Source organism: Diabrotica virgifera, chromosome 3 (assembly GCF_917563875.1).
Source record: "Diabrotica virgifera virgifera chromosome 3, PGI_DIABVI_V3a".
Lineage (NCBI taxonomy): Eukaryota > Metazoa > Arthropoda > Insecta > Coleoptera > Chrysomelidae > Diabrotica > Diabrotica virgifera.
Window position 1 is genome coordinate 202,998,125 of NC_065445.1, and position 23,859 is coordinate 203,021,983.

The 23,859-nt window shown below is 30.6% G+C and overlaps 2 protein-coding genes across 3 annotated transcripts in view; one reads left to right on the plus strand and one right to left on the minus strand.

Moving 5' to 3' along the window:
* LOC114339190 (chitinase-3-like protein 2) overlaps window positions 1-6,048 on the minus strand; it is a 54,889-nt gene extending 48,841 nt beyond the window's left edge. Inside the window, exons 1-2 of the mRNA XM_028289819.2 lie at window positions 5,780-6,048; window positions 5,582-5,718 (exon numbers count right to left, since the gene is read on the minus strand). Coding sequence (XP_028145620.1) covers window positions 5,582-5,718; window positions 5,780-5,841 — 199 coding nt within the window. The 5' untranslated portion in view covers window positions 5,842-6,048. The remainder of the gene's footprint in view (window positions 1-5,581; window positions 5,719-5,779) is intronic.
* A 220-nt stretch (window positions 6,049-6,268) lies between these two features.
* Window positions 6,269-23,646, plus strand: LOC114339189 (zinc finger Y-chromosomal protein). Of its 2 annotated transcripts, XM_050647190.1 has the most exons (4): window positions 6,513-6,612; window positions 13,270-13,463; window positions 15,034-15,368; window positions 22,188-23,646. In XM_050647190.1, exons 3-4 carry the CDS (start codon window positions 15,112-15,114, stop codon window positions 23,134-23,136), a joined length of 1,206 nt encoding a protein of 401 aa, XP_050503147.1. In that variant the 5' UTR covers window positions 6,513-6,612; window positions 13,270-13,463; window positions 15,034-15,111; the 3' UTR covers window positions 23,137-23,646. The 2 variants fall into 2 exon arrangements, with proteins under 2 accessions (XP_028145618.1, XP_050503147.1); XM_028289817.2 differs by lacking the exon at window positions 13,270-13,463 and having other exon boundaries at window positions 6,269-6,612.
* Window positions 23,647-23,859: the final 213 nt, after the last annotated feature.

Sequence of the window (23,859 nt, forward strand, 5' to 3'; positions counted from 1 at the left end):
AACTTAATAAAAGAAACTATGAACCAAGCTACAGCTACATACTACCTAAATGAAAATGAATACACGAACCCTGTACCATTAAACTGGGGAGTCAAACAGGGAGACACTCTATCCCCAAACTGTTCACCTTAGTTTTGGAGAACGTTTTTAAATACCTAAATTGGAAATATAAGGGAATGAACATCAATGGCCGCTACCTCAGTAATCTACGATTTGCAGATGACATAATCCTGATAGCTACTGACCTACAAGAACTACAAACCATGCTTTCAGAACTACACACCGAATCTTAAAATAGGACTGAAAATGAATTTAAACAAAACAAAAGGCACGCACTCCGAAGAAACCGCGATAATAATAAATGACAAAGTTATAAAAAAAGTTGAAGAATATACAGGGTGTTAGTAAATAAGTATGGCAAACTTTAAGGGCTAATTCTACATGCAAAAATAATGACGGTTTGCTGTATAAACATATGTCCGCAAATGCTTCGTTTCCGAGATACGGGGTGTTGAAATTTTTATTTTAAACTGCCAATTTATTTATTGCTCCAAGACCAGTTGAGCTATGAAAATGAAATTTGGTGAGTTTTAGGAGCTAGTTATTGCGCATTTTTTGACATACAATTAAAAATTTTGTTTCATAATTGGCGCGCATACGGGTAATAGTCTGAATTTTTTTAAAGAAAAAAATAGTACGCCACTGAGATATTTCAAATTAAAAATTATTTTTAAATTCCACGTTTAGTTTTAGATAAAAAACCTTTCTTGCCTTTTTTTTCATATTGTGCACCGTTTTTATGCAGAAAAATAAAACATCTTGACGCGTATTTTTCATTTCTTAATACATCAACAAGAACTATTCAATATAATGATAGTAAACTAGAACAATATCAGCAAATATTACTAACTAATAAGATTTTAACTTGGTGCAGAGCTACAATAAATGTTCAAAATGATATCCTTTACAGGTAATAGAAGAATTTTGTATTCAGCATTGGCGCGCGTAGGGGTAATGGCCTGAATTTTTTTTAAGAAAAAAATAGTACGCCACTGAGATATGTCAAACTAAAATCATTTTTGAATTCCTCGTTCAATTTACGACAAAAAATCTTTCTTGCCTTTTTTTCATACAAGGCGCCGTTTTTATCCAAAAAAAATAAAACATATTAACGCTTACAAAGTATTCGAGGTAGTTTCCATATGCATACATAGAAACTTAGTTCAAATACTTTGTAAACGTTAAAATATTTTATTCTTTGCATAAAAACGGCCCCGCATATGAAAAAAAGGTAAGAGATTTTTTGTCGTAAATTGAACGAGCAATTCAAAAATTATTTTTAATTTGACATATCTCAGTGGCGTACAATTTTTTTTAATTCAGACTATTACCCGTACGCGCACCAATGATGAATATAAAATTATTCTGTCACCTCTAAAGGAGATCATTTTTAACATTTGTTGTAGCTCTTCACCTAATTAAAATCTGATTAGTAATATTTTCTGTTATTGTTCTAATTTAGTATTATTATATTGGATATTTCTTGTTGATGTATTTAGAAATGAAAAATACGCGTCAAGATGTTTTATTTTTCTGCATAAAAACGGTGCACCATATGAAAAAAGGCAAGAAAGGTGTTTTATCACAAATTAGACTTGAAATTTAAAAATAATTTTTAATTCGAAATATCTAAGTGGCGTACTATTTTTATCTTTAAAGAAATTCAGAGCATTACCCGTAGGGGCGCCAATGATGAATACAAAATTCTTAATTGTATGCCAAAAAATGCACAATAACTACCTCTTAAAACACACCAAATTTAATTTTGATAGCTCAACCGGTCTTAGAGCAATAAATAAATTGGCAGTTTGAAATAAAAATTTCAACACCCCGTATCTCAGAAATGAAGGATTTGCGAACATACGTTTAAAGAGCCAACTGTCATTATTTTTTCATGTAGAATTGCCCCTTAAAGTTTGTCATACTTATTTACTAACACCCTGTATATACTTAATAGAAAAATGTAACGAATACAAGTTTCCAGTTTTTATAGCATTTGTAGACTACGAAAAAGCTTTCGACACTATGGAACACACGGCCGTAATAAACGCAATGCAAAATTGTAGAATAGACAGCAGATATATTAACTTAATAAAAGAAGCTATGAACCAAGCTACAGCTACATACTACCTAAATGAAAATAAATACACGAACCTTGTACCATTAAACAAGGGAGTCAAATAGGGAGACACTCTATCACCCAAACTGTTCACCTTAGTTTTGGAGGACGTGTTTAAAAATCTAAATTGGAAATATAAGGGAATAAACATCAATGGCCGCTAGCTCAGTAATCTACGACTTGCGGATGGCATAATTCTGATAGCTACTGACCTACAAGAACTGCAAACCATGCTTTCAGAACTACACACAGAATCTTCTAAAACAGGACTGAAAATGAATTTAAACAAAACAAAAGTCATGCACTCCGAAGAAGCCGTGACAATAATAAACGACAAAGTTATAGAAAAAGTTAAAGAATATATATAAGTACTTAGGACAAAAAATAATACTAAATAGGGAAATTCAAACGGAAGAAATAAAAAGAAGAAGAAAGTTAGCATGGGCAGCATTCGGCAAACTGAACTATATACTCAGAAATCAGCAAATTCAACTACATCTTAGATCTAAAGTTTTTGATGAATGCATTATTCCGATATTAACATATGGGGTACAAACATGGACAATCACAAAAAATAATATGAACATACTCAGAGTCACTCAACATGCGATGAAAAGAGCAATGCCTGGCATATCACTTAAGGACAGGAAAACAAACACATGGATAAGACAGAAAACCAAAGTCACTGATGTGGTACAAAAATCATTAAAATTGAAATGGGAATACGCTGGACATGTAACTAGGAGCGATCTAAACAAATGGCACAGAACAATTCTAACCTGGAGACCATACCAACGCAAAAGACCCAGAGGCAGACCTCCTATGAGATGGACAGATGATCTGAAACGGACTGCCGGGAAAAATTTGGCTACAAGTATGTAGCGTACAACAAAAAACAATGGAAAGGAAGACTTAAAGAGGCTTATGTTCAGATGTAGACGTGAATGGCTAGACGAAGAATAAGAAAAGAACAGAGCACACGTCATACCTACACCCGAGGGGGTAGAAGGACTTAAGATTATATATTTCGATTTGTGGGGGGTATTTTTAATACAGTAAATTTTACCCCCGGATAATGGATGGCATATAGCCCCAGGATAAAAGAGCAAGTTGGCATGATGCCACCTATATTCCGTGAGGTATCCTCTAATCATTCAACAATTTTCATTAAAATCGATGGAGGTTTAATGAAATGAGAGCTCATATCCAACTTCAGTGACTGCACTATATAACTTTTCTGAATTTTAAAACCATTCGATATCAACACAGCAATAACAAAAAAATCAACAAAATGTTAATAAAGTAAAGTCGCTCTGCCGAGATTCATTTTAACAGATTCAGAGTAGGAAACATACAACACAAAAATTCCTACCTCACACTAGTAACTGCTCAAATCAACTTAATCTTTCATTAAAAAAATAATTATTGGAAATAGTAGGAGTGTATACTAAACTCATCAAATTTTGTGGAATATATTTCTCCAAAATATTTTTATTTTGTACAATAAATAATTGTCTCATTTGTTATCAATAAATTATAATGGTGTAAATAAATAATTATTGATTGGCGTAAAGGTACAATTCTGACAACGACTGCAGGCGGCAGTTAGAGTTGTCACTATGAGGTCATTACTTTGCACTATTAATTTGTATATTTATTAGCAACTGATCTGCCGGACAACAGTTGCTAATAATTATACAAATGAATAGTGCAAAGTAATGACGTCGTCAGTCTTATTAATGTACATGCCCCAACAGAGGACAAGGAAGACGAAGAAAAAGACGAATTCTATGATGAATTAGAAAGAACATAATAGGACAGTTGTCCCACAAATGACATTAAAATAGTAATCGGTGATCTGAACGCAGAAATCGGAAGGGAAGAAATATATCTACCGCATATCGGTAAATATAGTCTCCATAATAATACCAATTCGAATGGACACCGAGCAGGCACCTTCGCAGCCGCAAAGAACACGATTGTAGGAAGCACATGTTCTCTATATAAATAAAAATACATATGGGGACTTGGACCTCGCCCTATGGATTAACGAACAACCAAACATCTATGATCATGTGATCATAGATACTAGACACTTCTCAAACCTAAGGGATGTCCGCACCTATCGAGGCGCCAATATTGATTCAGATCACTTTCTAGTTGGCACAAGAATTCGAGCTAGAATCTCAAACGCGAAGAAGGAAATAAGTACCAAAACTACGTGCCTTAATATTGAACTCCTCAAAAATCCGCAAACGGTAGAAAGGTTTCAAAACTATATCGAAACTAACTATGTACATAGTTAATGATCCCCTAACAATTAGTGAACAATGGGAAATGTATAAAAATAATATTTAAGATGCAGCAAATAATATTCTAGGGCCAGAAAAATCATCATCACGCAATGACTGGTTCGATGCTTAGTGTGAAGACATTACAAGAAGAAAGAACGATGCATATAAACTGATGCAACAAAGAAGGACCCGAGAAAAACAACAAAAATATAAAACCTTAGAAGAGAAGTGCATTCATAGAAGAAAAAAGTGAATCTATGAAAATAGAATACTGGAATTACTTGAGACATTAAAACAGGAAAATCAAACAAGAAAATTCTATAAAACTCTGAATAATGCAAGAAAAGAATTCAAACCAAGGCTAAGACTATGTAAGGATAAGGAGGGGCACATACTCAATACAAAAGAAAAAATATTGAAAAGGTGGGCGGAACACTATAAAGAACTACTTACTATCGAAGTAGAAGATCCAAATCAACCACCCCCAGGAGCAAGCAACAATACACCATTAGAGCCTCCATCAATTGACTGACTGACTGACTGACTGGCGTAATAGACTTGGGATGGTCGAGGCTCTTTCATATGGCTGTAGCACAATTGATGATGATGAATGACGTCATCATGGTGACAACTCTAACTGCCACCTGCAGTTGCCGTCTGCAGTTGTTGTCGGAATCGTACCTTAAAGTTTATGTTATTTATGTCTGTTTACTATTAATAATATTGGCTATATTGGCAGGTATGTTTGGTTGTGTAGTAATTTCCAGTCACCTATAGCAACCTAACTTCCCAAAAAATTACTAACTAGACAGTTGTGTCTCAGATTAGCGAATCCACTACACTAGAAAATAATTGAATAAAAACAAAGAAACATTTAAAGCAAATATCAACAAGTGATACTCATACATAATGATCAATATTAAAATAAAAAATTTAAATTAAAAAATGCTCTAAGTAAATAATGTCCATTCAAATTAAGGAAGGTGGGAAGCGATATCAGTTAGTTTGTAATATTAAATTTTTACATATTCATAATAGCAACATAATCCAATTAGCGTTTATTTATTCAAAATGAAGGATTGATGACTGATTTTTTGCAAATCATTACCTTTAGTAGCAGTTTTTGGATAAATTATATTTCTGTGAAATCCAAAGAGTATTCCATACAAAATAAAAAATAGAACAACAGGTGAGATGAGTATAACTACTAGAAGAGACAGCTTTTTGTGTTGATACCATCTTACCCTAAAATAAAAAATTGAAATAAAAATATGATAAAAGTATACATTTGTTACATATTTATTACCTGGCATAGGTAACATTATGAGTAGGTAAAACTGAATATCTATAAAAATCTTCAGTAAACATGCTGTTGTCAATATTTTTGACGTTTATTTGTAAATATATATTACAACACTATGCAAACAATATTGAAAACAATGCTTTTGATGCATTGAAATAGTTTAATCTATCAGATTAGAACATTAGAAGACAACACTGAATAACACTATTTATTGTTTATTGACAAATTGACATTGACACAAAAACAACCAACTATGAATAAATTATTTTCAAGTCTATCTGCTTGGGACTGGGGTCTGGGATGGGATGAATAATTATGAAATAGAAATAGTATTTTATGATTGGTTATGAGCCTGTTGTAAATTCGTAGCGTACTCCTATGAGTGCTCGACAAAAAGATCAGAAATAAATTCGACATGAAAATACAGAAGAAGAAACGAAGAGAGTTGCTAACTTCAAACAACTCTTGACAGTCTCGAGTCGAGACTCTCGACTCTCGACTGACAGTGACAGATAAAAATAATAGGGTTATATTGACATTTGTTATTTTAGTAGTAGTAAATATCGTAAATATTCAGTTTGTTTGAATTTTTATTCTATCTATGCATAAAAAGAATGGGAAGGTTGTGTGCTGTACCACATTGTTACACAGGATATAAAAGAAAATCAACGGAGAAAATATCTTTATATAAAGTGCCAGATGATGATTTTTTCTTGACAAAATGGCAGGAAGCTATAGCCAGAGAAGACAGACCAATAACACCTAAAGATTATGTCTGTGAGAAGCACTTTACAGAAGATGATATTATTCGCAAAAGAATAAGAAAAGACGTTGTAGTAAGTTGTAATCAAATTTCAAAGTACTATTGAGAACAGCAGTCCATAACATTCCTTGTTTTCGCATATACAGTGTGCTGGAATAAGTGTTACCCCTCTCTATTAACTTATTTATTATTAACACATAAGCAAAACCCTCGGACAGGTCGATTTTTAAATTAATCATAGTATATTATAGCATCAATGTTTCTAACTTTACACGTTCCATCTTCAGGTGACAGGCATAACTTGGTATTTTTAAATGGGAAAGTACATCGTGTGACACCTCTTTTAAAAGCTTTTGAAATACTGATAACAAAAATGTGTAACACTCTAATCGTTTTTGAGAGAGCCAAATTGGCCAAAAACAAAAAAATTATGTACCAAAATCACTAGCCAGTTGTGTCCGAGTTTAGCGAACCGACTATAAGTTATGTGTCAATGCATGTGTGTTTGCCCCAATATACAGTATATGTCCCTCTAAGTTGTATCCATATGGAAAACTTTTTTATTATTAATTTTACGAAAAAAAGTTATTCTTTATAAAAAGTTCTGCATGGTCCAAAACCTAAGATTCAACCATCAGATATCAAATTTGATGAATGTTATATGAGGCATGTCAAAAAGTTTGAATTTCACTCAAGAGTAAAGTAGCTGTATTTTTCACAATATTGAAAATTGCTATTATGAAAAGTTGTTTGGAATTAAAAACTATATTCTAATATCCAATTACATCCTTTTAAATGAAAAAAAAATTTGAAAAATTATGGATAACTTACATTATTTTCAGTTATTTTAATTCTGATAACTCTTTTATTACTAATTTTACGAAAAAAAAAGAATAAAAGGTTCTGGGTGGTCTAAAACCTAAAATACAACCATCTTACATCAAATTTTATCAATTTTATACGAGGTATGTCATAAAAGATAAATTTAGATAAAAAGTAAAGTACCTTTATAGTTCAGAATATTTCAATTAGAAGGATGTAATTACATACTGAATCATAGTTTTAGATTCTAAATAACTTTTCATAATAACAATTTTCGATATTGTGAAAAATAAACTTATTTTACTCTTGAGCGAAATTCATATTTTTTGACATACTTACCTCGTATAAAATTGATAAAATTTGACATAAGATGGTTGTATTTTAGGTTTTAGACCATGCAGAACTTTAATAAATTACTTTTAATGGGAAATAAGCCAGAATTTTACCAAAAAAAATGATTTTATTAACGTTTTTTTTTATTTGGGCTTCGAAACGTTAATAAAATCATTTTTTTGGTAAAATTGTGGCTTATTTCCCATTAAAAATAGTTTATTATAAAAATTCCGCAAGAAAATAGCTTCAGAACAACATGCAGAACTTTTTATTAAGAATCACTTTTTTTCGTAAAATTAATAATAAAAGAGTTATCTGAAATTAAATAATTAATAAATTTCAATTAGAAGTATGTAATTGCATACTAGAATATAGTTTTTAATTTCAAACAACTTTTCATAATAACAATTTTCAATATTGTGAAAAATTAAGCTACTTTACTCTTGAGTGAAATTCAAACTTTTGGCATACCTCGTATAATATTCAAAAAATTTGATATTTGATGGTTAAATCTTAGGTTTTGGACCATGCAGAGCTTTTTATGAAGAATAACTTTTTTTCGTAAAATGAACTATAAAGGTAGTTTACTTTTGATCGAAATTCATATTTTTTATATACCTCGTATAAAATTAATAAAATTTTACATATGATGGTTGCATCATAAATCTTAGAACATGAAGAGGTTTTTATGAAGAATAACTTTTCTTCATCAAATTAAAAATAAAAGAGTTAGGTATAAATGAAAATGTTGTTGGTATCCATAATTTGAGAAAAATCTTCAAATATTTTTTTCCATTAGAAGGATGTAATTTTGCACATATCAGACCATAATTTTTTATACCAAACAATATTATTTCATATACTGTCGGTTTGCTAAACTCAGACACAACTGGTTAGTGATTTTAGTCAATAATTTTGCCAATTTGGCAAAAAAATAATTACTAATTAGTTAATAATTACTAAATAATTAGTAATTTTGTCAATTTTGGCAAAATTCACAAAAACAAAAAAATTACCTACTAAATTACTAGCCAGTTGTGTCGAGTTTTGCGAACCGACTATATTTTAATTTCATAGCAAATGGAACAGTCCATTTATCATAAAGAGGAGGCCGTATACCCGTATAAACCTTTTTAAAGCTGTTAATAAATAATTATTGCTTTTAAAATATACTCAAATTGTATTTTTGAACATCTTATTTATTTTATATAATAATTAAATTCACTATCAAATGTCATTGATGTTTTATTAATACTTAATTTAAAATTTAGTTTGACATTCACGGAGTGTCAAACTCAAATGTAAATAACCTATGCTTTGCTTAACAAATTGAGATTAAAAAACTAGCCTACTTAATAGCAACGATTTCAGCTGGACGTGTAATGTGTCGGCAGAAAATAAAACGATTGTTACGTCACATTTTAGACTTTGAAGTCGATTATCTCGAAGACGGTTAGAAATATTGAAATGCCGTTTTCAGATTTGGATTCAGAAGAAAAAACTACATAACAGTCTATTGATAAATCTGATCTGAGTATTGCAGGAGCGGCAACGCAATAACACACATACCTTTGTGAATTTATAAACGAAATGTTTTCGTTGAAAAGTTTTCCATATGGATACAACTTACAGGGACATACTTACTGTATAAGTTTGTATTATGTCATGACGTAGAAAATCAAATCTCTCCAAAAAAACTCGTAATGCAATTAGGTGTAGGAAAATTGTAAAACAATCCACTGAAGAAGAAAGAGCAATATCACGTGAAAAGTGCCGCAAAATAGAATGAGCTACTTTCGAGCTTTTCAAACAGAAGAGCAAATAAGCCACAATTTTACCAAAAAAATGATTTTATTTTATTTCCACAAGGAAATAGCTTCAGAACAACAAGAAGAGCAAAGATAGTGAAAAGGTCCAAATAGCCATGAGAAATCTTTGTGGTCAACGTAGAGGTCGACAGAGAGGTAATATTCGGGAAGATGCTTCAAGTGTTAGTGAGCAAATGGACATTGTTTGCAAGCATTGCAAACTGGAGAAACGTCTAGTTTGTGCTGCCTTAATGGTAATGTGAAATTGATATTATCGCCTTCGCAACTTGAGTCATTCCATTCATTGCTTTTTGGTACAACACCAGAAACAGAAATTAATTCGATATTTAATGAAATTTAATAAGAAAGTCAATGTTTTATATATTTATTTTTTTTTATTTTGACGGTAGGTAGAACCATTTACAAACGAATACAAAAAAAACAGTACAATGTTCATCATGTTGAACAATGTTCATCTTCTTTCAAACACAAGTGATGTTTAATAGATGAAAAATTGTTTCCATAAAGTTTCTAATGTAGTTTCAGACATGGGTGGAAAGGTAAAGGTCAGTGTATTTGTTTCTAAAATTAATAAGGCACCTTCTTCCCCAAGTGCCATCTCAGTGATGGAAGTCAGCAATAAACGCTAGAATCCAATCATCAAGTCTGTGGTTATATGTGAGTGAAGAAACTTTAACTGACAACATACATGAGAGTTCTATTTAGGAATGATCCGTCAATTGAAGATTTATTCAAGCAATTGTTGACTATCAGTAATGGAAGTGTTCCTGTTGAGTTATGTTGATTTCATTTCCTACTAATTTTTGCAATTTAGTTTAAATAAAAGGTCAGCTCAGTGCTCAGAGAACAAAGTGTACCAGACATCCCAAGTGACCAAACAATCTTGGTGGCTAAGAACAAAGTGTCTTCTTCTTTATGTGCATTATCCTCCAAGATAATTAGAAACCAGTCCCATGATCTTTACTTTGTCTGCAACCCGACCTAAATAGCGAGGTGGTGCTGACTCCATACCACAACAAACTTAAACTTAACCCTTAACTTCAGAGATCCGGTATTTTTACCGGTGAGTATTCCCAAAATGCGGATTTCATGGTGACCTCACCACTTAAAAGTTCATGTGTCTCTGTAAAATTTTTGTATTATATTATTAAAATCATTCATTTTACCATTTTTCCCATATCTAGAGACTCTAGAAAAACACATAACGCATAATTTTTTTGTTTTTTATTATTAACTTTATAGTTTGACTCTATTTTTAAAATGACCGGTAAAAAATACCAGGGATCTGTTACTACGTGGTAATAATGGGATGTCTGTAATTAAGGGTTAATCCTGAATCAAATCGCTGGTACTATGCTTTTCTTCTGATCTAATAACTGTTAACACTTTCGTGGACACGCTTCACATGTAGACACTTTTTTCTCGACTTTTTTTATGGAGTAAGTGTCTGCATATGCAGTTGTGTCCATGAATTAAGTAACAAAGACAAAGTTACCAACTATCCATTTAAATTTTTAAACTCCTTGAATGTGTTTGGCCTAACACAGCACAATTTACAGCTGAAACATCACTCTGTGGCTGTGATGCTTTGAAACCAGAGCCATCTAAAACTAGGCAATAAAACGCATTTGGTGATAATAAACTGATGGTTAAAAAAATGTTTGGTCAAAATAACTACGGTAGTGGCCAGAGAACCTAATACTAAGCAAACATTGTTCTATATTTTTCTATAATTTGATTTTATTTTATTTCAAAAACCATTCATTTTAAACCTTTTCAACTTTTTGAACATAGAAACACTATAATAAAAGGTACTGTAGAAGGAAAACGATGCATTTAAATTCTGGTGGATGAGGGGTTAAATATAGGTACTTCTCATTTTTCCTTAAAATACATTAGTCCTTAATTTTTTTTGCACCATATTTCGCTTAGTTTGATGTAATCGACATTTAACAGTGCTCGTTTTAAAGATCTTTTCAAGCACTACAAAAGGTATTGATAGCATTATACCCCTAAAATTGACCATTTCTCTGGTATTTTAAATTGAATGCACATATTTGAGCATGCACTAAAAATATCTTTTTTCATCTAAGTACCATATTATTTCTTCTTGTAGGTATTATAACTAGAAGAAATGAATGTCTTTGATTTTTCATAAGCTACAAAAATGTTTTATAGTTTTTTTCGTTAGATGCATAATTTTTAAGGTATTCACAAAAATCCATCTGAAAAGGTGTTATTTTTTAATGAAAATAGCAAATTTTCAACCATGAATAAAAAAGTATTGAGTTTTCTAAAAAAAATAGAACAGTTTTTGTTTAAAATTAGGTCTCTAGCCACTTTCGTGGTTATTTTGACCAAAAAATTTTTCACCCCAGAGAAGGGGCGGGGACCACCCTCTGGATAAAAGCGCCATAGGGTATAGGGTAGACTTTGTTTCTTGAGCTATTCCCTACTTACAGTGAAAATATCAAGTAAATTGATGCAGTAGGATGAAGTTTGGAGCCAAATACCCTCACTGACTGCACTATTATGTTTGATCATTATTTTCTGAAATCCAGGTTCCCAGGATTTTGTATTTATCAACCCTTTTATATCGGTACACTTCCCAAATGTATGTTTATATATTTGTTTTCTTAGTTTTTTTTATTTGTGGCTTTAGCACTTAGCTATTTAGCCAGATACAATCATATTGATAATAATAATTCATTTTTTTATAGCCTTTTTTCTATTCGAAATGTCGAATAAAGGCCTCTCCCATTTCTCGCCATTCATCTCTGTTGTGTGTGAGGCGTTTCCACATTGGTCCTGCGACTCTTCTGGTGTCATCATAATAATAATAATAATTAATACTAATACAAAAAACAAACTATTAAAGCTAATACAAATTATTAAAATACATATTATATATTCTAATTTACTTAATACTAAATAAAAAGTGTATCTATACCTACTATTAATTGCTATGGCAAACAGGTCATTGGAGTCAAAGAAAAGAAAAAAAAAAAGAAAAAAAAAACTCTTCAATAACTCATAAAACGATATCGATCAGATACCTGTCAAGGTTGTGTTTAAGAAATTACTATAAATAGGGAAAACGAGGGTAAATAAAACAATTGGGTTAAAACAAAGGTTAATGAGATTAGCACACTCAGATTGATTACAGACACACATTTGTGCTATGTATAAATTTGATTAGACAATCATATACTCTTTTGTCATTAGTAGCCAATAGGTTATTTATTTGGTATGGAGGAAATATTTGCAGCGTTTGCAAGTTGTTTAAAAGAGTTCCTGAATGCTGAATATATTTGGAACACTTAAAAAAGATATGATTAAGATCTCCTTGTTCTTGACATGTTTCACATAAGTCCGAATTGTAAATTTTGATTTTAGCAAGATGAGTAGGATAACAAGCGTGACCAAATCTCAATATTATTAAGGTTGTTATATATTTACGGGTGTTATTAAATTTCTTAAACCATCTCGAATTTGGGATGTGGTTGTATATAAACATATTGTGTTGTTGAGTGGTCGCAAAAAGTTTGCCAAGAAGTTTTCCAACGATCTATTTGATTTCTTTTAGAGATACAAAAAGTATCAGGAATACAAATTCTCTCATCTGGTACAATTTCAGCTGAAGAGGTTATTGCAGCTTTAGCAATAGAATCAACATGCTCATTATATTTTATGCCAACATGAGCTTTTACCTAAATAAAATTAGTACTTTTATTTTTATTTTTAAGGTTGACAAGCATGTTCTTAATTTGGTAAATGAAAGGATTAGAATTATAATTGGACAACTTTGAACTTTTGAGAGATAATAAAACTGACAATGAATCGAATATTATTAAAACTGAATTATTGTTTAAACTATCGAAATATATCAAGGAATCAAGAATTGCAATTGCTTCAGCACTAAAAATTGAACAATTGGAAGGTAATTTGAACATTTTTTCTGTTGACTTAGATGGAATGTAGAAAGCACATCCGGTCCCTTCCGATGATTTGGATGCATCTGTATAATAGATCACAGTTGCTTTGGGCCATTTGTCTATACAGGAATTCAAGATGGATGAATCTAATAATGAACTATTATAATATGTCGGTATATGTATATCAGGTTCATAAAAAAATGCGAAATAGTCGTTAGTATCAAGGTTGTTAATATTGTTGATATACTTATTGTTACACATGGCTCTAATAAAGGCTGTACACAGGGTTGGTGTATTTTTATGAGTCCAGTAACTGTTTGTTAGATCATCTGTGTTTAGTGAGCTTATGCTAGAATATAAGGAATTATTGATACATGAAATTTTCACAACAAATTTTTCACTCAGATAATTTCTTCTAAAATTCAAGGGAGATTCTAAAGCTTCAACATGCAATGGAGCTATTGGAGTTAACTTCATTGCTCCCATACAGGTACGTAGAACAGTACGTTGAAATACATCAATTTTATTTAAAATTTGTTTACTTGCCGATCCATAAAGTATACATTCATAGTCCAGAATAGATCTGATGTAAGATTTGTAAAAAATCAAAGCTGTTTCTACATCAGCTCCCCACCAAGTTTTAGAAATGGATTTTAAAAAGTTAAAACCTTTATTGCTTTTGTCAAGCATATACTCGATGTGTAATTTACATGTTAGCTTTTGATCTAGAAACATGCCTATATACTTTATTGACTTGCAGAAATTTAAAGTTTGGCCATTTAATAAAATAGTATTTGTGTTAGGAATATTATGTTGTGAAAAAATACACACATTAGATTTACTAGTGGATAAATTAAAACCATTTTCACAAAACCATTTTGAGAAATGTTCATGTAATTTTCTTAAGATTGTAAGGCAGGGTTCATATTTTGTCCTTTATGTATAGATGAGGAAGTCATCAGCATATTGGATTGTTTTGTAAGTAATATTTGGTACATTAAGGCTATGGAAATCAGCAGTATACAGATTAAAAAGAAAAGGGCTTAAGACTGATTCCTGGGGTAATCCCCAACTATTATAACGTGGTCCAAGAAGTTCATTTTTATGGTTTTTAACGTATAGGCGTCTCTCAATGTAGAAATTAAGAATTGTTTGTGCCAGTTTTATGAGTATTTGAAACTGATTGATTTATTATATATTTATTGATTATCATATATTTATCTTCTCTTATTTTTCAAAGAACCTATTTGTTTTGTTTAATAATAGTTGCGAGTTGTTCAGCAGAGCTTGTCATAATCACGGTGTCATCTGTATACCTTACGATGTTAATATTCCTTGCGTTAATTATTATTCCTTCACTTTCAGATAGTAATGCTTCTTCAAAAATGATTTCATTGCATACATTGAATAGTAATGGATACATAATACATCTCTACCTAACTTCAATCAGCTTGTTTCATATATGCAATAGTTTCAACTGCAATAGTTGTGCATGTTTATATAATAATGTTTCATTTTCGTATTCACTAAATTGATATAAATAGTTATTACTACTTAATATATATATTTTTTAAGGAAGAATATCAAAGACCAAAACTTCGACAAGATGCCATCCCTTCTATTTTTCCAGAACTTCCTGAATTTATATTAAAGATGACGAAAAAACGTAGAAAAATAGTGGAAGGTGCAACTACTACAAACAACACAAATGCCACTTCCATGAATAAAATAAATGAAGAAAACGAAGACATAAAACCTGATATTAAAATTGAACCTGAGGCTGTAAATGAATTTGAAAGAACAAATACATTTGAAGCAGAGATTAATACTGATGAAATTGAGATAAAAGAAGAAATTGATTGTGAACCTACGAACGAATCCGAAGAAATAGAGGAGATGGATTCTAGTGGGTAAGAAAAATTGTTAAATTATTTAAATATACTTATTTCCATAAAACTCGTTATTAAATCAAACAAATGAAATACAGAATGTGGAAAAATCCCCTTACGAACAATTCACAAAATTTTAAAATTCATAAAACTCGTTATAGCCCGATCAGGGAACACAAAATTTTACGAAAACCTCAAAAAAATAAAGGAAGGATGAAAATTTGGGAATAGATAGTTGAAATTATTATATAAGAAAAAGTTTACAATTCTACATCCCCTCCATTTTACAAAAATTGGGAAATACGGGGTGAAAAATATTTTCTCGGGAGTGAAAAAATATACGTTCAAAATAGGCCCGGAATTAGATAAAATGACTAATTCTATGCAACTTTTGTTATATAGAGTTTTTTCAGTAAGTCAATACTTTTCGAGTTATTTGCCAGTGAATATGTTCATTTTTAACAAAAAAAAAACATGTTTTTGGACGGTTTTTTGCAGATAACTCAAAAAGTAAGTATTCTAGCGAAAAAAATATTCTTAGTAAAAATATAGCTTATAGAAAATTGAAAAAAACGGTGTACGCATGAGGTCTGCAGACCCAGTAGAAACAGAGTTGTAGCTAATGAAAAGTGGGTTCTTTTTCGTCAAATTGAAAATGGAATATTTCAATGTGAAATAACCAAAAAACAGAGTACTTTTCGGGGAAAATTCATTACAACTTTTTTGAAGTTTTAAAAATAAAAGTTTATTTTTGTTTTTTAAAAAAACTTCTAACCTTATAAATAAGTGAGTTACGCCCAAAATATTATTGATCCCTTACAAAAATCGCGAAAATCACCCCCTAATTAGCTTCCCAAATAAAATTACTCGTTACTTTACTGATGTATTGTTTATATTTTCTTTAAGTTTCATTGGTTTAAAGTGCTCATTTTTGAAAAAAATTGGGTTTAAAATAAAACTTTTTTTTTAATTTTGAAAAAAATGGAATTGTTCATGGAATTAACTTAAAAATTATTAGTAATATTAAAAATCTTAAAGAGTAATAAAATGTACGTTTTGCTTTTCTGAATATTTTTACTTTTTTGTTTTCTTGTTAGACAAAAATTGGTTATGCTATGGCTGTTCAAAATTTGCCTAAACTCGTGATTAGTTACTCGTTCAAGCCATTTTAACTACAGCTTTTTCAAAAATAAGCACTTTGAACCGATGAAACTTACAGATCATATAAATAATATATAAGCAAAGTAACTTGTGAAGTGGTAATGATAAAATTTATTTGTGATTCTAATTAGGGGGTGATTTTCGCGATTTTTTTACCAAAAAATAAAAGGGACCAACAATATTTTGAGCGTAACTCACTTACTTTTAATGTTACAAGTTTTTTTTTAAAAACAAAAATAAACCTTTTTTAAACACTTTAAAAAAGTTGAAATGAATTTTCCCCGAAAATTACTCCGTTTTTTGGTTATTTCACATTGAAATATTCGATTTGTAATTTGATGAAGAAGAACCTACTTTTCATTAGCTACAACTCTGCTTCTACTGTGTCTACAGACCTCAAGTATACACCATTTTTTTCAGTTTTTTATAAGCTATATTTTTGCTAAGAATATTTTTTTCGCTGAAATACTTACTTTTTGAGTTATCTCCGAAAAACTGTCCAAAAACATGTTTTTTACTTTATCGTACTACATACGTAGTATAGTATAATAGATAAAGTAATAGGATCGTGCAAAAAAAAAATTTCAGATTTCACTTTTTTTCGACGTTTTGAGTCCCCCTGAGTCTAAAAAGCAAATAAAAAAAAAAGAATGTGTGTGTACTATGTACGCACGTAAGAAGTTATACTTCTATTATATGATTTAAACGAAATTAATATACTTTTTAATTATATTTTGTTTAAATATTAAACTAATTTATACTTACTACTTCTCAAACATTTTTATTAGAACAGTGCCAAAAATTAAAATAATAAAAGAATAAAACACACACAAACACATTAAACAAGCCACAAATGATGTCTGAACATTAATTGTCGGAAATTTTTTTAACTAAATACGTATTTTCTGAAAATACAATTATATAATAAATATACTTACAATCATAAAATGTATTAAAAAAAACAAAAAAGAAAGTTTCTATTGGGGGCTCGAACCAGCGCTGATAAGAACGGTTGGTATTGGAATTCATTCGCCTTCTCCGCTTAGCCACGGACACTATGTGTCATTATTTACGAAGATCGACTAACTAAACGGATTAAACTTGTGATATTTTGATATTTTGAAAATTGATCAAATTATTTTAATTTTGAATTGAAATGATTTAGAATTGAAAAAATACAACAAAACATAGAGTAAAAAAACAATATATTAGGTGAATATTGATAGAAATTTTGATGGTAATCAAATTATATAAATAAAAGTATTACATACTATGTATTTTGGCAGATCAAATAGGTAGGTTTATATCATGATACATTAACAATTATTACGTACCTGTTGCTTTTAAAAACTATTTAAAAGTCACTACAATATTATAAACTTTTTTGTTTCTGTCCTCACAACAATAAAACTAATATATTATACATTTGTTTACCTTTACCTTTACCTCCAAACCAAGCTGCCATATCGGATAATTTTTGACATGTCATTTGAACATCCAATCAGAACAAAGTTATAATGCGCAAGCGCCGGGCTGATAGGTTTTAACATATAAAAAAATCACCCTCTATCGCCGGTAAAGAAGTATAACTTCAAAAACATGTCGGAAGTAAGTACGTACGTATGTCGCCACCGCCCAGCAAAAACTACCAGAACGATTTCGATGAAATTCGGTATGAGTAAGTTTAAGAGAATTTTGTCGAGAAACTAAGCTTTAAAAAAACCTCTCAAAGGGGGGCCGAAATAGGGGGGTTATTTAGGGCCCATTTTTGCAAATTTTGACCGAAACGAATGAAATTTAACTCAAAGTTAGCTCATTGACAGGTAAATATAAATACGGAATTTGACATTTCCAAATTCAAAATGGCGGCAAACATGGCCGACCGCCCACCCGACACATTTCCCTACCTATCTAAAAACTTGTTTAAGATAAGTTTAATTTGAAAAAGTCGTTATATAGCCTAAGGATGGGGCTATAAGAAGAATATTATCGTTTTTCAGAAAAAGTTATGGGTTGCCTATATTTAAGGGGTCAACATTTGACATAACTTTGAACTAGATTTTCTCAAAAATTGCTCCAAGGAATTTGTTTATTTTTTTTTATATTTTTTTGATATCCTATCGGTAAATTGAATGACATTAGTTAGATTTCTTAACTCCCCATAGGAGGGGAATTATGAATTTTTTATAAAAAAATATTCGTGTGCCCGTAACTTCCTTTGTAATAGAAACTAAAATTTGAAATTTTGTAGACATATATGGTACTTTATTATCTATTATCACAAAAAATTTTACCCAAAATATGGCTTCCGGTTGAACCGGAAATGAAAAAAAATCTTAATTTTTTTAGATGCGCCCTGTATATTTTTACGGATTTTGAAAGAATGCAAAATTATCTTTCCAATGACATAAAACTCGTTGCTGTAGCTCAAAAACTCGAAAAGTTACAGTAAATAGAAACTTTGCTATAATCTTGGCTATAATCTCTCTCAGGCGATCATAGCAGAGCATTATTATAGGGCAGTCAATGAGGGTATTTGGCTCCGAATTCCATCTTACTACATCGATGTACTTGATATTTTCACAGTAAGTAGTGAATAGCTCAAGAAACAAAATCTACCCTATATACTATGGCACTTTTATCTTGGGGCGGTTCCCACCCCTTTAAGGGGGTGGAAAATTTGTTGGTCAAAATAAGCACGGAAGTGGTTAGAGAACCTATTTCTAAGCAAAAACTGGTCTATACTTTTTTTTGAGAACTCAAAAGTTTTTGAGTTATGCGTAGTTGGAAATTGGTCATTTTCATTGAAAAATGACACCTTTTCGAACGGTTTTTTGTGAATACCTTAAAAACTATGTATCGAACTAAAAACAATATATAAAACATTTTTTAGATTATAAATAACAAAGAGATTCGTTCCTTCGTAAATGTTCTATTTATAATACAAAAAGAGATATGGTAGGTGAAAAGAGTTTGTTTTTTGGTGTATGCTCAAATTGGTGTATTCAACTTGCAATAACAGAGGAACGGTAGGTTTTAGGTGTATAATGCTACCAACGCCTTTTGTAGTGTTTGAAAAGGCCTTTAAAACGAGCACCGTTAAATGTCGATTACATTCAAACTAAGCGAGATATGGTGCAAAAAAATATATGACTAATGTACTTTAAGGAAAAATGAGAAGTACATACATTTAACCCCTCATCCACCAGAATTTAAATGCATTGTTTTTCTTCTGCAATACCTTTTAATAAATTGAACGGGTTTAAAATAAATGATTTTTGTAAAAAATGTGATCAAATTATAGAATGCATTTTTAAATTTTCTTAAAAATCTTCCTTTTTCTCCATGTAATTCGAAAATAAAAATGTTCCACCCCCGAGAAGTGGTGGGAACCGCCCCCATGATAAAAGCGCCATAGTATATAGGATATACTTTGAATTAGGAGATTGGGCTATAATTTCATAGTTCAAACGTTTTAATGAAATTTCATAATTTCAAAATTTCATTAAAATCCATGCAGTAGGATAGAATTCGGAGGTAATATCTTATTCTTAATCTCGCGCATTGACTGGCTAATAGAAATAGAATGAAATGCAAATATTGTAAACTATTAATTTCTTAGAAAAATGAACTAATTTGAAATGAAAGTATGACTATAATATTCTATTGATTTATGCAATAATCTATACATCTATAGTGTGTCCCCGAAATATGGCATCGAACATTTTCTCAAATGCAGGAATTAATGATGCGTAGAACCATAAAATATTTTCAAGTATACAAGGTGTTTCTAAAATATGAAAATAACGAGTAACTTTGTTATTTTTATAGAATGCAAGTATCTAGTACGATAACGATAATAGATCGGTACGATAAAGTTCTCGGGCGGCCCTTCCGTCCAGCGTTTTTCTGTTAAAAATGAACATATTCACTTGCAAATAACTCGAAAAGTATTGACTTAAGGAAAAAACTCTATAGAACAAAAGTTGCTTAGAATTGGTCATTTCATCCAATTCCGGACTTATTTTGAATGTATATTTTTCACCATTTTTTCTAACATATGAAAATAACGAGTAACTTTGTTATTTTTATAGAATGCAAGTATCTAGTACGATAACGATAATAGATCGGTACGATAAAGTTCTCGGGCGGCCCTTCCGTCCAGCGTTTTTCTGTTAAAAATGAACATATTCACTTGCAAATAACTCGAAAAGTATTGACTTAGGGAAAAAACTCTATAGAACAAAAGTTGCTTGGAATTGGTCATTTAATCCAATTCCGGACTTATTTTGAATGTATATTTTCCACCATCGAGAGGGGGGTATATCCCCTCCACTTTTGTAAAATGGAGGGGATGTAGAATTGTAAACTTTTTCTTATATAATAATAGACAATTTCAGCTACCTATTCCCAAATTTTCATCCTTCCTTTATTTTTTTTGGGGTCAGATTGTTCTTTGATCGAGCTATAATAGCAAATGAAAAATAACTGATGAACCTTTAGGTGACATTTCTAAAATTCAATTGCACATAGCTTTTTCAACTGTTTTGTCTAATTAAGATATTCTCTTGGCCATATGTAGTGCTAACTAATTTAGTGTTCTGTGTTGTATAATGAAATTAAATAATCACCTTTAAGTTTTCAATGAGTTAAGAATATCTCAATGATCTGACTTATGAAAAAAAAAACATTTTATCTTAGATATTATCTTAGAGTGAGTTAGATCATTTTGAATTTAGTTTAATATGTACATACAATCTGCGATTTATTTATGTTTGAGTTTTAAATTATTAAGTTAGTACGGGATCTGAATCTAGGTCGACCTTCACCAATCTGTTTACGGGATGAAACATTTTCAACGAAAACTTTTCGTTTATAAATTCGCAAAGTCTGTTCGTTCGTTCGTGCGTCGCCGCTCCTGCAATACTTAGAGCCGATTTACCTATGGATTCCCATGTAGTTTTGTCTTCTGAATCCAAATCTGAAAACGGCATTTCGATATCTCTAACCATCTTCGAGATAACCGACCTCAAAGTCTAAAATGTGATGTCACAATCCTTCTTCAAATATTTATTTTCTACTGACACACTAAACGTCAACTGAAATCGTTGCTATGGTCCTTTTCATGAGCATTTTTCAGTGCGTCACAAATGATAGAAAAAAGGCAAGTCCGTGATAATAACACTCTAACATGACATTTTAGTTAAATCTGACAGTTGTCACATTTTATTTACAATTTGGCATAAAAACAAATCAATTGTGTTTATTGCATTTATAAAATGGCATTTTCTTTTATTTGTATAGTCTTATAAATTGTACAGATTATATTCGTAGATTATTATATAATTCGTAAATTTTTTTTTCGATTATAGCGTCATCTATGGACAACTAGAATAAATGTTATAAATGTCTGTAATCTCAGACGTGCCTTTTTTTCTGTCACATATAAGTTAATGCGTTAGAAAGAAATCGAAAAACTGTGACGCACTGAAAGATGCTCATGAGAAAAGGAATAGTAGGCTAGTTTTAATATGAATTTGTTAAGCAAAGCATAGGTTTTTTGAGGTAAATTTGAGTTTGACACTTTGTCAATGTCAAAGTAAATTTTAAATTAGGTATTAATAAAATATAGTTAAAATAGTATAAAATAAAGTTTATATAAGTATTTTTATTTTTCAGAATTAAGTTGTATCAATGTGACACGTGCAACTATAGGACAAAATTTTCACACAATTTGAGGACCCATAAGATAAAACATCTATCAGGGGAAGACGCCTATATGACATGTGAATATTGTTCTTTTAAATCAAAATGGGAAACTACTTATATAAATCATATGAAAACTAAGCATGGAGTCATTTTAAAAGAACTGTTTAAATGTCCTTTTTGTAAGTTCAAAACAAAAAACAAAAATTTTCTTATAAAGCATTGCGAGAAACAGCATGAGGATCAAGACCAAACTTATAGTAACTTGATATACGATTCGCAGCAAACCAAATCACAGCCTTCAATGAACGTTCATGTCTTCACACATGTTAATTCTGAATCCCAACAAGAATCTGATGTAAATGATGCTTGTGAAGAAGATAGAGAATCAAATTCTATAGTAACTCCAGACAAGCCTAATGTTGTTCAAACACCGGATATTCAAGAACCAACAAGAAAATCAGTCAAAAACAATACGGAAATCAAAAAAGGAACTAAAGATAGTAAATTAAACTCGAAAACTAAAACAAGTAAAAAAGTTATGTTTAATTGTACCAGGTGCCCTTATAAGTCACATTCCCAATCTTTACTAGATTATCATATATTAAAACATCAAGCTTCTGCTAACAAAATTCCCCTAAATTGTAAAAAATGTAGTTACACAACATTTACTCAAGAGGAACTTAATAATCATTGGAAAAGTGCATTCCACTGTGACCAATGTCCTTACGCATCTGAGGACGAATCTGATTATTTTAATCATACAATAAATCACATAGATACTTCAGTGGGTGCCGACGAATACAATGTTGATCCTATTAAAGAAGAAAAACAAGATCCAGAGGAAGAAGTATTGCCAAATGTTCAGGATTTCTGTATGGTTACTATAAAAGAAGAACGACAAAATCTACTAGATGAATAAAGTAAATATTACTAAGTGTACAGCTCAAGAAACCACGACGTGTGTCCTATTTAAATTGTGTGCAAAATATACTTGAATTTTAGACATTCAAATTTTTTTTTGATAAATTAATTGTACACAAACAAAAGACAGTATCAATATATATTCTAGCACATTCGGAAGAATTTTAGCGCTAAAATTATTTAAAAAAAACAGGCTGGGTAAGAAATTGATGTTGGACAACGTAGGAGTATTACTTTTGGAAGAAGTATAATCAAAATATAAGAGATAATCCAGGAATATTTGCGACAATGTTTTTACCAGCAGCACCTTTCATTGTTTAAAGATTAACATGGAAACAATCATTGTAAAGTATTGCCAAGGATAAATCCATAATAAAGTTAATAAATTCTTATTTTAGCAGAAGATGAAGTCAGTTTATTTAGATTATAGCAATATTATTAATATAAATATTGTGATTGTTAAGATTTGCAAAATAAATAAATAAATGTTTCGTCATTTGTCTACAAATGCGATTTTATTCTTTATATTTAAAAAAAAATAAAACTGATTTTTTATTTGGAACGGGTTGTCGTTTACTTCTTTTTAACTTTTTTTTATTAAGAAGTGATCAGACAAAACACTGAGTGGTCCTTAAACGCCCAACCATAATGTAGGTTCCACGTATTCACAAAGTGGGTAAAAATCTCCCCCTCGAAAATAGCTAATATATTTATTGAGAAA